Source organism: Volvox carteri (assembly GCF_000143455.1).
Source record: "Volvox carteri f. nagariensis unplaced genomic scaffold VOLCAscaffold_10, whole genome shotgun sequence".
In the NCBI taxonomy this organism is placed as follows: Eukaryota; Viridiplantae; Chlorophyta; class Chlorophyceae; order Chlamydomonadales; family Volvocaceae; genus Volvox; species Volvox carteri.
In genome coordinates this window covers 1,989,314-2,002,783 of record NW_003307553.1, presented here as the reverse complement: position 1 = coordinate 2,002,783, position 13,470 = coordinate 1,989,314, and the positions used below count along the sequence as shown (strand labels likewise).

The 13,470-nt window shown below is 56.3% G+C and overlaps 2 protein-coding genes across 2 annotated transcripts in view; one reads left to right on the top strand and one right to left on the bottom strand.

Moving 5' to 3' along the window:
- VOLCADRAFT_116912 (uncharacterized protein) overlaps positions 1-3,501 on the bottom strand; it is a gene marked incomplete at both ends in the record, with an annotated part of 23,774 nt that extends 20,273 nt beyond the window's left edge. Inside the window, 7 exons of the mRNA XM_002948469.1 lie at positions 751-912; positions 1,159-1,215; positions 1,968-2,078; positions 2,388-2,451; positions 2,811-2,942; positions 3,205-3,305; positions 3,382-3,501. Of these exons, the coding sequence (XP_002948515.1) occupies positions 751-912; positions 1,159-1,215; positions 1,968-2,078; positions 2,388-2,451; positions 2,811-2,942; positions 3,205-3,305; positions 3,382-3,501 (747 nt within the window). The remainder of the gene's footprint in view (positions 1-750; positions 913-1,158; positions 1,216-1,967; positions 2,079-2,387; positions 2,452-2,810; positions 2,943-3,204; positions 3,306-3,381) is intronic.
- Positions 3,502-3,830: 329 nt separating this feature from the next.
- VOLCADRAFT_103968 (uncharacterized protein) overlaps positions 3,831-13,470 on the top strand; it is a gene marked incomplete at its 3' end in the record, with an annotated part of 10,556 nt that continues 916 nt past the window's right edge. Inside the window, exons 1-15 of the mRNA XM_002948596.1 lie at positions 3,831-4,272; positions 4,496-4,888; positions 5,080-5,181; positions 5,676-5,729; positions 5,992-6,090; positions 6,405-6,719; positions 8,402-8,603; positions 8,940-8,973; positions 9,189-9,312; positions 9,518-9,676; positions 11,054-11,287; positions 11,686-11,880; positions 12,301-12,523; positions 12,970-13,087; positions 13,314-13,442. Coding sequence (XP_002948642.1) covers positions 3,970-4,272; positions 4,496-4,888; positions 5,080-5,181; positions 5,676-5,729; positions 5,992-6,090; positions 6,405-6,719; positions 8,402-8,603; positions 8,940-8,973; positions 9,189-9,312; positions 9,518-9,676; positions 11,054-11,287; positions 11,686-11,880; positions 12,301-12,523; positions 12,970-13,087; positions 13,314-13,442 — 2,684 coding nt within the window. The 5' untranslated portion in view covers positions 3,831-3,969. The remainder of the gene's footprint in view (positions 4,273-4,495; positions 4,889-5,079; positions 5,182-5,675; positions 5,730-5,991; positions 6,091-6,404; positions 6,720-8,401; positions 8,604-8,939; positions 8,974-9,188; positions 9,313-9,517; positions 9,677-11,053; positions 11,288-11,685; positions 11,881-12,300; positions 12,524-12,969; positions 13,088-13,313; positions 13,443-13,470) is intronic.

Here is a 13,470-nt window from a genome sequence, read left to right as displayed (position 1 = left end):
TAAGGTAGGTGTACAGGCGGCGGAAAAGTAGTAAAAAACTGCTGACGTGAAGCTGGAATAAAGTTTGCCGCCGGCCTGGCGGCAACATTGACGAGATTTGGCCAAGAACTGGCTGATTAGCTGGTAACAAAATGCTGGTGATATGCAAGTGCTCCTCCCAACCCCCCAGGAAAACGCGCGACCGACCCGACCGACCCGGCTATCCTAGTCCGAGGGAGGGACGGCGGTGATGACGTTGCCGAGGTGTGGTCGAAGACTTTACCACACGACCGGTTATCCTCTCCCAACCACACCACCACACCCCTCCTGGACCCCGTCCCCTTCAGGTCCCTACCTTCCTACCTACCTACCCTTCTCCTCCCCATAGAAGCCAAGGCATTCACTTTCTCTCCAGTTCCCTTTTCCCCACCCCCCCTCCCCACATCATAAAAACACACCCCGCCCCGCCCCGCCCCGCCCCCACTCCAACCCCACTTTCCATCCCCCCGTCTATTTTACTGATCCCCAATCGGCGGTGTTGCCTCCCCACCCACCGCCCCCGCGTTGGACGTAGTACCCCGGTCCATGCTCACTGTTCTTTGCCCCTCCCACTCGAGCTTAACGTCCAATTTTGCGGTCCTGCTTATCCCTGATGCAGACTTTGTCTTCTCCCGGGAACATCTGTCTAATCGTCCGTACTCCGTCGTACCCCCACTACCCCCCGCCATGCCCCGGGCCCCCCCGGGGGGGACAGCCAGCCAGCCAGCCCACCTTCAGCTCTGAGAGCTCCAAGTGGTACCGCTCTCGCAGACCATTGAGCTCGCCGTACAACTTGGAGATGGTTTCGGAGCGGGCTGCCGCTTGAGCCTCCGCCGCCGCGGCACGCTCCCCGGTCGCACGAGCGATAGCCTCCAGCCGTTCCACCTCCTCCTGCTCTCCCACATCGGCGGGAACCCCCCCCCGAAAACCAAAAGGGGAGGAGTAAAACACACAGCAGACACACCGCACCGCATTGTAAAGCGGATGCGAAACGAAACAAGTTTGTTGTTCCATTCCTCCATCCCCCTTCCAGCCTTCAGCGCCCAATCCATCCCTTTTGCCGGCCCCTTGGGACCTCTTCAATACATACATACATGCACACGCACATACATACACACAGACGGACAGACGTGCACACACCTGCAGCCGGTCAGCGTTCCTTTTATGGTGAAGTCGCTCCTGGCTGGCCTCAGCAACCTGAAGCACGGAAGGGCGTCAAGGGGTGAGAAAGGCGCTGCGGAGCACCAGGGTCAGGAAGCCGCAGCCGTTCCGCGAGGGGAGAGTTGGGGCTTTTGGGGGCCCTGGGGGTCCTCGGACCACATCGCTCTTCACACACCCTCCCATTCCATTCCGCTTTACGACCCGGCACAATTGTGTGTGGCGCAAATCGCTGTAAATATATAATATAGCGATTGCGACACTCAACAGAACCACGACTTTTACTTGTTAATTGCACAAACAGACGACATTATATACTCCATCTTTCATGCGGTGGGAAGCACTATCCGTCCGTATCTCAGTGTTCCATGTGTTCGACGACATGTTAGGAGAGGCTGGCGGGTCACATTCCACGTAAGGTGCCCTTGTGAACCACATGGAATGCCTCCCGGCAGCGGCAAGGCCGCGACCTCCGTTGGTCGGAGACCTCATTTCCCGCCAGACTCTACAACTCCTTGGAGCCCTCCGCAGCGCAGCCCCTCCTCCCCAAAGTACGTCGAAGCTGGGACACGCCTTCTGCATCTACCGGTAACCAGCTGGCCCCACCTCCCTACTCAGCCGCCTTCACTTCCCACGCCAGCCGCCTCACCTCTTTACCACCACCACCACCACCACCACCATCACCGCCGGTGCCCGCATCGACAGTTGATGCGCCTTTTTTTACCTACCACCCATAACTTAGGTGGTGCTCAACTGGACCTCTGCCGCTCCTTTGCCCCTGAACAACCCACCTCTCTGTCCCGCTGCGCCAGCGCCTCCAGGAGGGACGTCTGCTGCGCCACAGCCGCCTGGTACTGCTCACGCAGCGAGTCGGTCTCTAACTTAGACACCCGGGCGTCGTCCTGCAACACAGCACCACCACCACCACCAGCACAGCAATCATCAGCCAACCATGCAACCAACCCGACAGCCGCGGCCAAAAGTCGCCGGTAAGCATGAACCCCTGCTCCCTGTTCCACCCCCCGAAGCTCCTCAGCCAGAGTAAGAACCGCACCGCAGCATGGGCTATAGATATATGATGGGAGGTGGGGAGTCAAGACCAACGGTCAAATGCCAACGGTCAACGTCCTGCCACGTCATGTCTGTGAAAACAGGACTGAGGAGTATGTATGGGCCCCCCTCTCTCCCCCCTCCCTGGAGTGCCGTCCCACCTGGCGGCGTTTGACCTCTTCCTGGTGCATGAGGCCGGCAGCTCGGGCTTGCTCGGAATGGGCCCTGCGGCGGTGGCGGCGGCGCCGCAATGGTTAGTTTAAATAACAGTTGGATATCGGTCGGGATGTGGCGGCGGAGGCGGGGCCTAATAGAATGCGTGTCCCACCGCGTTGGAAGTCCAGTTGTGCGGTTCTCCCATGTGGGTCAGGAGTGGATCTCTCACCGCCACCGCCACCACCACCATCACCACAACTACCACCATTACCACCACCACCATCACCACAACTATCACCACCATAGCCAGGGGGCACCACTCCAACCAGCACCGCCTCTTTTGACGTCCGGCGGCTTTCCCCAAAACCTTGCCCACGGCTGCTTTTGCCGCGATATCGCATGTGAGAGGAGGAGAGGGCCTTTCCTACCTGGAGGATCCCTCGGCGGCCTCCAGCGCGCGGAAGAGCTCATCGTTTTGTAGGCGCAGCTGGTCGATGTAGATCTGCGCCTGACGGAAGTCGCTGGTGGCTTTAGACAGCGCCTGGGCGGTCTCGTCAAGCCTGCGGCGGCGTCGCGCGGGTCCCCCCGTACAGGAGAGCCCAGGAGGTGTGAAGTGGTCTTAATCTAGGTCCAGGCGTCTCAATGCCGGGGCGGGGGGTTTCTCAGGTTCAGCTTCTTGGAAGGAGGCGCTTGTCATCCGGGAGGAAATTAGAGGGTGGAGATGTGAGATAGCGTGAGATTTTGGTGTAATCGTTGTTTTGGTGCTAGGGTCCGCGATTCCGGTGTCAGGCTCCTTCCCCCATCCCGCGCGTCCATCGGCACCTTTCTTCCGTCCGCTTTAGCTGTTGCTGCAATCTGCCGGTAGCCTCCTCTTCCTGGGCGACTTCTTCAAGTATTCCCTCCAGTTCACGTCGGAAGTTGGCCTGCGAGCAGTTACGAGGCGTTCTTGCCAGTCCGGTATTCGGGCTGACGAGCACCTGTCGCTGACTGTCAACGGACCTTCAGAGCCGCCTGGCGCCATTTGAAAAAGGCTGCGGCTGCAGATAATAAGTCCCCCTGGTCTGTATTCCCAGCGACGTCCCGCAGCGACTGGCGCACTAGGGTGGCGGGCGAGGCCATTCCGACTGACTTTAACAACGAGCCAGCTCCTTATGGGAGGTTTCATTTAATGTGGTTCATATGCTGCATCATTCTTCTATTTTAGTGTAATGCGTGCATATTACAAGCTTCCATCAATATTTAGGCCTAAATCATACAACGTATGCAGTATTGCAGAGATTATAAACAAAGTTCTTACCAATATATATTATGAAAACAATTTTTTCCTTCGCAGAGTGCCAGTGGAAAGAGTCTTTGACTGCCGTATCAACCGTTTGTAACCAATGTCATGGACTTCAAGTGCCAGAAGGATGCCATTTGGGTGACCTGAAAATCTTACACATCTGAGGAGCATGCCAAACTATAGATTCCAGCCGTATTTCTTGCAGAAATCCCTGCGTGGTTAGGATTTTTAGGGTCATTACACATCGCAGAGCGATCCGCGTTACTCTATATAAAGCAAATCATTTTTATTTTATTGCATAAGTCATGGAAGGCGCCCATTCCGACATTGCGATGTATAGGGAATCGGACGACGCGGCCATTATATCCTTCTTTGAGGAAAGCCCAGTCTCAGGCGAAGTTGTTGCAGATGAAGTTGCAGCTTTCCTCCAAAGGCACTCCGATGGGAGTCTTCCGTGCGGAGCAGGAGATTGCGTAAGCACAAACAGGCCCATTGTTGTAGTCACATCGGGAGGCACGACTGTGCCATTGGAGCGCCGCTGTGTCCGGTTCATAGACAACTTCAGCGCTGGTACACGGGGGGCCCTCTCCACGGAGCAATTCCTCGAGGTGAGGCACAGTCTTACCAGCCTTCCATGGCCGCATGGAGGCGACCCCTCAGCAGCCCCCTAACCATCCGATTATCCTTACAAACAACATAAATAATACACTGACTAGCACTCGTCTGTGTGCCGTAAAGACGCAAAATAGTCTCCACCGTCGAATCCCCACCGTCATCCCCTGCCTCAATGTCTGACCCACAACACCCAACCCCGCCCCCGACCTGCTACAGGCTGGCTATGCTGTCATCTTCCTCACGCGAACGGGCTCCCAGCAGCCCTTCTCGCACTTGCTGCCATCCGCCGACCCCCCCGAGCTAGTCAGCCGCATCGCTTGCCTGGCCCACCAGCCAGCAGCACCAGACCCGCCTTCGCTAGCAGCCAGCCCAACCCCTCAGTCAGTAATGCCCAGCTGCCTAGGTGCGCCTCAGAGCAACAACTGCCAGACGCTATCTACAGCTCCAGTAGCAGCACTTGCAGGCAGCAGTAGCACGGACGCCGGTTTGGTGCGGATTCGTCCCGAGCACGCGGCGGCAGTAGCACAGGTCCTTCGGGCGCAGGAGACCAGTACCGAAGCTGGGACGCTACTGACGATCAAGTATGAAACGATCTTTCAATACTTAACGGTGCGAGTGCTACGGGGACGTCCTACGGTGGACCCGCCAAACGGGTCTACAAATGGACTGTTTTATCGCCGGCTGGTTGACCAGCGCTGTGCTTGCTTGCCATTCAAACAGTACCTGAGTCCTACCCCTTATTTCTTCTCCGACCTGCCTCTGTATGTATGTCTCTGTATGCCTGCCTTTCCGCTGTGCAGTACCTGCGGATTATCGCGGACCTGCTGCGGCCACTAGGCGCCCGGGCGATGCTGTATTTGGCAGCCGCAGTCAGCGACTTTTTCGTTCCCTGGAGCAAGCTGGTGGGTCGAGCTGGTGCGACATCCCCGCACAGGGCGCCAGGGCGCATGATGTAATATGCTAAACGACGTGAGCCACGCTCAGTGGCTTGTGGGGCCTCCCTTCCCTCCTTTGGTATCTGCTTCATTCGCCAGTGGTTCGTCTTCCTCCCCTCGCTCCCCCGGAGTAGCCCCTCTCGCTCCTCCTCCTCCTCCTCCTCCTCCTCCTCCGGGGTGTGTAACAACTCGCGACCCAATCCAGGCCGCCGGGTTGCCCTTGGTAACCTGTGCTGTGCCCCTGGAGGATGCTACTGCCGCTACTGCCGCTGCCTCGCGTCTGGCACGTTTCCTTCGGTGTAAAACTTGCTGCAGCTGCTGCTACTACCCCTGCCACTACCCGGGCTGAAAAAGCTGCGTATCCTGATGCTTCCGGCCTGCGTCTACTGCGTCTGCTACTTCCCTTGTTTGATTGTACGGCTTCTTATGTACTGCGGCTGCTGCGGCTGCTGCTGCTGCAGGTGGAACACAAAATTCAGAGTTCCGATGGTCCCCTGGTGTTGCATCTCCAAAAGGTAGCCGTGCAGTACGGCGCGGCAGTCCAGATCCCTTAAGCGAGTCGACAAACGCGACTCATTTTGGCTTGAGCATTTGTTTTTGCAAACGTGCAGCGCTCTCTTTCTCTCTTTTAAAAATGGTATACTGCCGTTCGTTCGTTTCTACACACTTCTAGCCCTTCATATGTTCGGATATGGTAGTTAGACGTCTCGTTCCGTCGTGTGCCGTGTCGTGCCAGGTGGTGGTTTTCCCATGTGTTTCCGTACGGTGTGGATGCAGGTGCCCAAGATGCTGGGTGCGTTGGTAAGTGAGTGGGCTCCGGGTGCCTTCGTGGTCAGCTTCAAGCTGGAAACCGACCAGCGAATTCTCGTGGACAAGGTGAGCTGCTGAAGAAGAAGAAGAAGAAGAAGCTTGGGATTCTTTCTATCCAGGGTGGTGCATGCGTTAGCTAGGAAAAGGAGGGCGAGAGTGCGCGTGCGCGGCAAGAGGAGAGAGGAGAAGGAAGGAAGGAAGGAAAGGCCTTGTGGGTACGTTTCGGGTTTTTTTATCCCGCCTTCATCGCGCTGGTGTCGTATTGTGATGTGTCGTACTGTCGTACTGCACTAGCATCGATGGCGCTTGAGCACCGCAGCCCACTGCAACGACACGCCGCAACCTCCCCCAACTGCCCACTGCTGTTCCACCCACCGAAGGCCAACACTGCGTTACAGCGCTACGGTGTGCATCTGGTGGTGGCCAACCTGCTGCACAACCGCAAGGATATAGTCACGCTAGTGGAGCCAGCGGTGCAGGGCGCTGCTGCGCGGCATGGAGGCGCTGACGGCACCGGTTGTGGCGGAGGCAGCAGCGGCAGCGGCAGCGGCAGTGCCGTACACGGGCATACCGTGGCTGAGGATGGGAAGGGGGACCGGGGCGGCGGCGGCGCCGCCGCCGCCGATGGCGTGTATGTGACGGAGATACGGCGCCCGGCTGAGGAACCAAACATTGAGAGATTGCTGGTGGCGGAGGTAGCGGCACAGCATCGGGCCTTCCGCGCCGCCGCCGCCGCCGCCGCCGCCGCAGCAGCAGCAGCAGGCGAATAGCTGCAGCCGCCGCACGGGCAGGCACTGCTCAGGCGGGTGGAAAAACAGCCACGTGACAGCTTCTTGCCAGATGGTTTCTTGACCGTCCACAGTGATGATGATGATGATGATGGCCGATGATGCTGATGACGATGATGCTGATGCTGATGCTGATGATGGCCGATGCTGATGCTGATGCTGATGCTGATGGTGACGATGCTGATGATCGAAGCAGCGCATGTAACGGGGGATCCGGGGGTTCCGGGAGATGCGCAATGGAATTTGAATCAGGCCGAGTGCATGACAGCACTACTTGCTGTACATGTGTAGGTTCGCTTCGTAGAAGTTATAAACGTTTTACTGAAAAGAAACCTGCTGGCGGAAGTGTTCGTGCATCGCCACGGATCTGCGCGTCCATGTGCTCAAGATATACCCTTTTTGATGGCCTCATACGTGGTGGTCCCTTCTTTCCCAGGCGCACGAACTTGGCCCGTTCCTACCACAAGCAAGCCAACATCCCGCGAAAACGAAGAAGGCGCCGCGAAAACCTCCTCCCCATGCACCTACGTAGTGAAGAGGCGCTGGTTGCTAGGGGTTGAAACCTTCAGGGCATTTGCATCATTATTGCAGCCGCAAAGCTGCATGGATAAGGATATTCGTTCGCAAACCAGTCGTTGCTTTGCATGGAGAAAGCTAGGCGAAAAGCCACTTCAAACAAGCAGGCTTATGGATTTATGCGAGGCAGGCTTGCGGAAGCCTTGGGAGCCTGAAGGTCAAACTGTAACTTCTTTCTGTGGCCCAAACTGCCACTGCACTGTTCAGTTTTGGCCAAAATAGCGAGATGCGTGTGCCACAGGAACGTTATAACCCACGAAACTGGCATACCCTGGCTTTGAAGTCTTAACGCCGTAACCAAGTTGGTTGAGATTTTCACGTACTAATCAGGTTCTCAGGTTTGGCAGCCCAAGAGACGTATGCAAAATCAAGCACCTTCGGCCGTATCCATAAAGAAGTATGGAACATGTCTGACGAGCCATACCCGATGCAAAGCTAAGCGATAGAGGGTATGCTGAGTTTCTGGCAGAACTAGAACCATCCATCTACCTGTGGACCTCAGCTGATGAGGGTATGCAAGTCTACCTTAGGTTACAATTCTGATACGTACTGTACTGCTGTTTTGTTCCAACGCGTTTCGGCCACCTTCACGATAACCGCTTAAGCTAAATATTAATACTTATTGTTACATCAGGGTGCCGCTAAACAGGATATTGACAGCGTTTCCTGGTTGTGCGTTAGGGAAGATGCTTGGGCAATTAGCCCAGCAGGGACGTCAGGCAACTGCCTGGGCGCCTGTTCCAAACGCCCCCGTAATTTATTTACCCAGACGTCGTGGTCGTGCTGTGGCTTTGACACCGCAAGCTCTCAGTGCACCCGGCACAGGCCCGAATGCGCCGGCTACAACTGGCAGCAATGGAATTTTCCGTAGCACTCGAGCACGTGTTGTTGTGGATGCTTTGACCACGAATGCCGTAAACGTGGAGCAGCATCTACTTACCCTTTCACGCTTTTTGACGCCTGGTGGTGAGGAGCAGCTTGAACTCCTACCTGGGGCGCTTGCGGCAACGGAGGCTATTCGTGAGACGGTCGCGACGGCGGTGAACACCAAGATGCCGGGAGTTAAGAACTTACAGACGAATGTGGTTAACTCTGGGGCGCTGGCACCGCTCACGGCACTGGCTCGGCGGGGCTACCCTGTAGCATTTGAGGCTTTGCAAATTTTATCATATCGCAACACGCATGTTTGCCAGCAGCTGGTGGAGAAAGGTGTCGGTGAGTGTGTGTCCGTGGGCACTGCTTGACATGCACGTTTTGGAACATCTCGAGCTGGCAGCGTTGGAACCCCGAACAGCATAAGGACGCGCTTACATATGGAAAAGCTCGTCTCTTCTATCTTTGCGGTCGCGGTTCGTATTTGGTTCGTAATTCCGTCCGTTGAAGCCGTCTCTCCAGGATTTCGGACCCTTGCTGTATAGATGTCAACGATATAGCTTGCTGCTTTAGCATTTTATTGCAAGGGCGGGCTCCCGAAATTCACTGCGTGTCCGTCTCCATCCTGCGTCAGCTTGACATAACCGTTGCCGCTCTCTGCGAAATGCCACTACGCAGTTGACCTTATCTCCAACACGTTGAGCGACAGCAGGTGAGCTTTGAGAGGTTGGCCTTCCGACGACGCGTCGAAAGTCAGTTCCCGCACTCTATCCGTCTCTTCCCCAAGCCTATCCGGCGCCTTGTATGTCACCTCTTCCGCCTGCCTCTCTTTAACACCCCTGCAAACTGTTTCCTATGCTTTGCATTTACCCCCCGTCCTCGCCCATCTCGCCCTGCTTTCCCTCACTCCCCCACTCCAACCCCCAGTGTCGATCTCCAATGCGCCATGTGTTTCCTGCTCACCGCGTTCGCGGCCTTCGCGGACTCCTCCCATGCGCCCATGATGCGCTCGGGCCTGGTTCCCAAGCTCGTCATGCTGTGCCGTACACAGGTACGGGGTGCGCCATAGCCCGTGACTGGCCACCCAATGCGACAATACTCCCGTCTCTATGTATTTATGTGCGTGTGTGTGTTTTGGACTTCCCTTCCTCCCCCCTCCCTCTCTCCCTACCCCCCTCCCTGTGGGGAGTTGACCTTTTTTTCGTGTTATGTGATTTCCTCCCCCCCCTCGCTTCCCCGCGCCTGGTGGCGGGCAGGTGGCTGACGTGGCGGTGGAGACAGGCGCCCGAGTGGCCACCCTGCAGACCCGGGCTGCTGCCGTACTGCGAAACCTGGCTCACAACCAGCGCAACCATGCGGTGCTCATCCAAGCTGGGGCGGTGGACCCGCTCGTCAATATCATGAGGAGCAGCGCGGTAGGTCTATGTATGTATGTATGTAGGCGAGGGAGGGATTACAGGGACAATATGCAGGAGATGTGGTGCCTGGGGGGGGGAGGGAGGGAGGGAGGGAGGGAGGGAGGGAGGCAGAAGTGGGACAAGGGGGGGAATGCAAATGCAAAATAAACAGCCGACGGAGAGAAGTGGGTTTTCTGTTGGAGGAAGTACTGGGGGGCAGCCGGGGGGGAAGCAGCCGCTGGTGTGTGCGGGTGTGTTGTGTTATCTGAGGGGGCCGGTGGCGGAAAAGGAGGGAGGTTAGGTAGACGCAGATTGCAGTGTAGGACGGGGGAAAGGTAGGTAGGCAGTGAGGTAGGTATACAGGTAGTTGGTTAGGTAGGCAGGTAGTTAGGTAGGTAGGGGCAGCGGGTTGGTTGTTAGCCGTGTGAGTGAGGTCCCCACCTCCCCCGGGGGCGGCTGACTGCGAGGAGCCTGTAACTGGGGGGAGAGAGGTGACGGAGGTGTGGTCTTATTGAGTTGGGGAGCGGGAAAGGAGCTCCAGGGGAGGGAGGGAGCGGGGGAGCGCTTGTGTGTGTATGCGTGTGCGTGGCGATGGTGGTGGTGGTGGGTGGTGATTATGGTGCTGCTGATTTGCATGTTGGGTTTGGGAGCCTCGGGGGATATCGACATCCATATCACCACCACCGCCACCACCACCACAGGGCTTAGGAGCAGCCACGCTAGGGGGTATGAGTTGGAGAGAAGAAGATCTTCCGTAGTGTGTGTGTATATGTGTGTGTGGGGGGGGGCGAGAAATGTGTATTCAAGTGGTGGCGAAGTATGGGGGGCGGGGGCTTATTTGTGGCGGGTGATGAGACACGGGGTGTGCTAGAGGTGCAATCTATTTGCTTCCATTCAGCAACCCGGGGGGGGGGTTAACCCCATGCAAAAGGAGGTAAGGAATGAACTGGCCGTGTCGAAGGTTTGAAACTGCCCAGGGAGTGAGTCCTAAGCAGCGGGGGGTGGGTGGGGAGGGAGAGAGAAAAAGGTGGGAAGATGCTCCTAGAGGGGCCAAACGGGTGAGAGGAGAGTCTACATGACGGAGAAAAGGGGGGGGGGTAAGTGGGTGGGTGATAAGACGGAGGCGTTGAAGGAGGACACATACCCCACCACCACCACCACTTCAATCTTTTGAGTTTCCGACCATAGATACAAAACAACATTAAACCCAACCTCTCTACCTAACCCTCCCCTCTCCCCCCGCCCAGACACATGAAATAGACCTGTTAGGGAAAAAACCCACAGCCACCTCCTTACCATCCCCAGCCACACAGCCACACATACACACATACACACACGCACACGTCTTCCCGTGTGTTCTGGGCTCTCTTTGCAACTTTGCTGCTCTCTGTGCAGGACTCGGCATCTCGCATTAATGCGGCTGTAGCAGTGGCCTGCCTTGTGGGCCACGAGGAGGGCAACCCGCGGCTACAGCTCGACGAGGACCTTGTGGGGGAGATGCTGGAGGTGCTGGACTCGGCGTGTCAGGGTGCCATGAAACACGGAGTCTTCTGGACGGTGTGGAAGTTGTGCCAGGGACTGGCGTCTCTGAGCGTCAACGATAAGAACAAGGAAATGATAACGGCCAAGGTGGGTGGGGGTTGGTCAAAAGTTGGTTAAAACGGTTAAAACGGTTGGACTTGAAACGGTTGAGAGCACCGGGCTTATGTTGTGGCTGGTGCTGGTGCGGCTGGTGCTCTTGTTACTGTTGTTGTTCTGTTTTTTTCGGGGGGGCCTTTTAGGCCTTTACTGCCCTCTGGCGTTGCTGTTGTTGCTGTTGTTGCTGTTGTTGTTGTTGTTGTTGTTGTGAGGATAAATGAGCAGTGGACTGTTGCTGTGCCGGCGTGTACCTGTTCCGCGCATGTGGTATCAGTGTTGTCAGTGATTTCCCCTCCGCGTCCGCTCCCCGGGCTCCACTGCTGCTGGTTGGTTGTCTGCGCCTGGTGGCGGTGGCGGCGGCGGCATGTCCCCCTGCTTGCGGTCCCCAGGGCGGTGTGGAGATCCTGGCCGAGGTGGTGATGGGTCGCCACCACAACCAGGAGACCGCGCACCGCTTCGCGCTGTCGGCTCTGTGGAACCTGGCCTTCAACGAGCGGAGCAAGGCGGTCATCATCGAGACACCCGGGCTCGTGGACTCCATCAGGAACATTCTAGCATCCTCGGAGTCGCCCAAGACGCGGGAGGTAAGGTATTACTCTTATTATAAAATTTCTTAATATATATTTATTTAATATGTTAATTTATATAATAAATAATTATATTATATTATAATATTTAAATATGTTTTTAAATATATACTAGATAGATTTTTTCCCAGCTATTTTGTCCTCCCCCTTCGTTTTGTTTGCTGTGTATCTGAGGTCTTCCAGGTTTTCCTTCCTTTGTTTCAGAAGAAGAGGTCGCTGTGGGGGTAGATGTGAAGGCGAAAAGGTGGAACGCTGCGGCCGCCGGATTTGAAAAGAAATACATTTCCTTCAGACGATACGTTTGCTCGTGTGTTGAGTATGGTTATTTATAATGCCTGAACGCTTGGGCATTTGGATTTGGGTGTTTCGTCAAATCATCGCTAAGAAGGATGGGATCCAAACTGGATGGATCTGCAGGTGGCCAAGGGGGCGCTATGGACGCTGGGGCTGGAGCAGGACGTGAAGAGCCTGCAGGAGGGCGGAGGGCGGCTGGTGGCGGGTGACGGAGGCGAGACGGAGGCGCACACACAGCACGTGATGTTGTCGTACGAGTGGGGCTGCCAGCAGTCCGTCATGCTGATCAAGAGCGAGCTGCAGAAGGCGGGGTATATGACCTGGATGGATATAGACAAGATGAGCGGTGAGTGCGGTTGGAATCCAGATCCGGCTCAGGGGGAGGGAGGAGGGAACTTGAAGCCAAAGAAAGACTAGACGGAGATGTAGCAAAAGGAGAGTTCCATTCAAAGATTATACATTTATTGCTTTTTTTTCCTGTTTTTCATTGCCTGGAATGTTATTGCTCATTGCCTCGTATTCAGCAATTTCCAATTTTGTCAATTTTGGCTGTTTTAAGTGCGCTTTGCTGAACTTGTTTTTGGGGCGAAAAGTGTCATGTCACTTATTCTTCCTCCCTCGCTTCACCGTCCTCCCCCACATCCTTCTCCCCCCACCGTCCTCCTCTCCTTCTGCGGCTGCTGTCCGCAACGGCTTCTCCACCCCCACCCCCCTCTCCCCCTGGCAGCAGCTTCACTCGTGTGTGGTTTGTCTTTCCCCCCTCTCCCCCCCTTACTTCTGTGGTGTTCTCAGGTAGCACCCTGGAGGCGATGGCGAAGGCTGTGGAGGACTCAGCGGCGGTGCTGGTGTGCGTCAGCAAGCGCTACAAGGAGAGCCAGGCCTGCCGTACAGAGGCAGAGTACGCTTTCCAGTGAGTGCTGTCTTGGTTGGTTGGTTGGTTGGTTGGTTGGTTGGTTGGTTGGTTGGTTGGTTGGGGATGGAATTCACACATGCATACGCGCTGCTGCACGCGTACCTCCCGAGCGGTGACCCATTTATCACTTTTGGCATTTTCCACGTGCCCCTCGCCTCCACCCCTCCCCCTTCCGTCTTACCCCCCTCCCCCTTCCCCCTTCCCCCTTCCCTCGCCCTTCTAGGCAGCGGAAGAAGATTGTCCCGGTGTTGATGGAAGCAGACTATAAACCCACGGGCTGGCTGGGAGCGCTTATGGGTACGCGACTGTACTTCAACATGTCGGATGTACGGCAGATCCCGTCCAAGATGGGGTCGCTCATCAAGGAACTCGGCGACGCG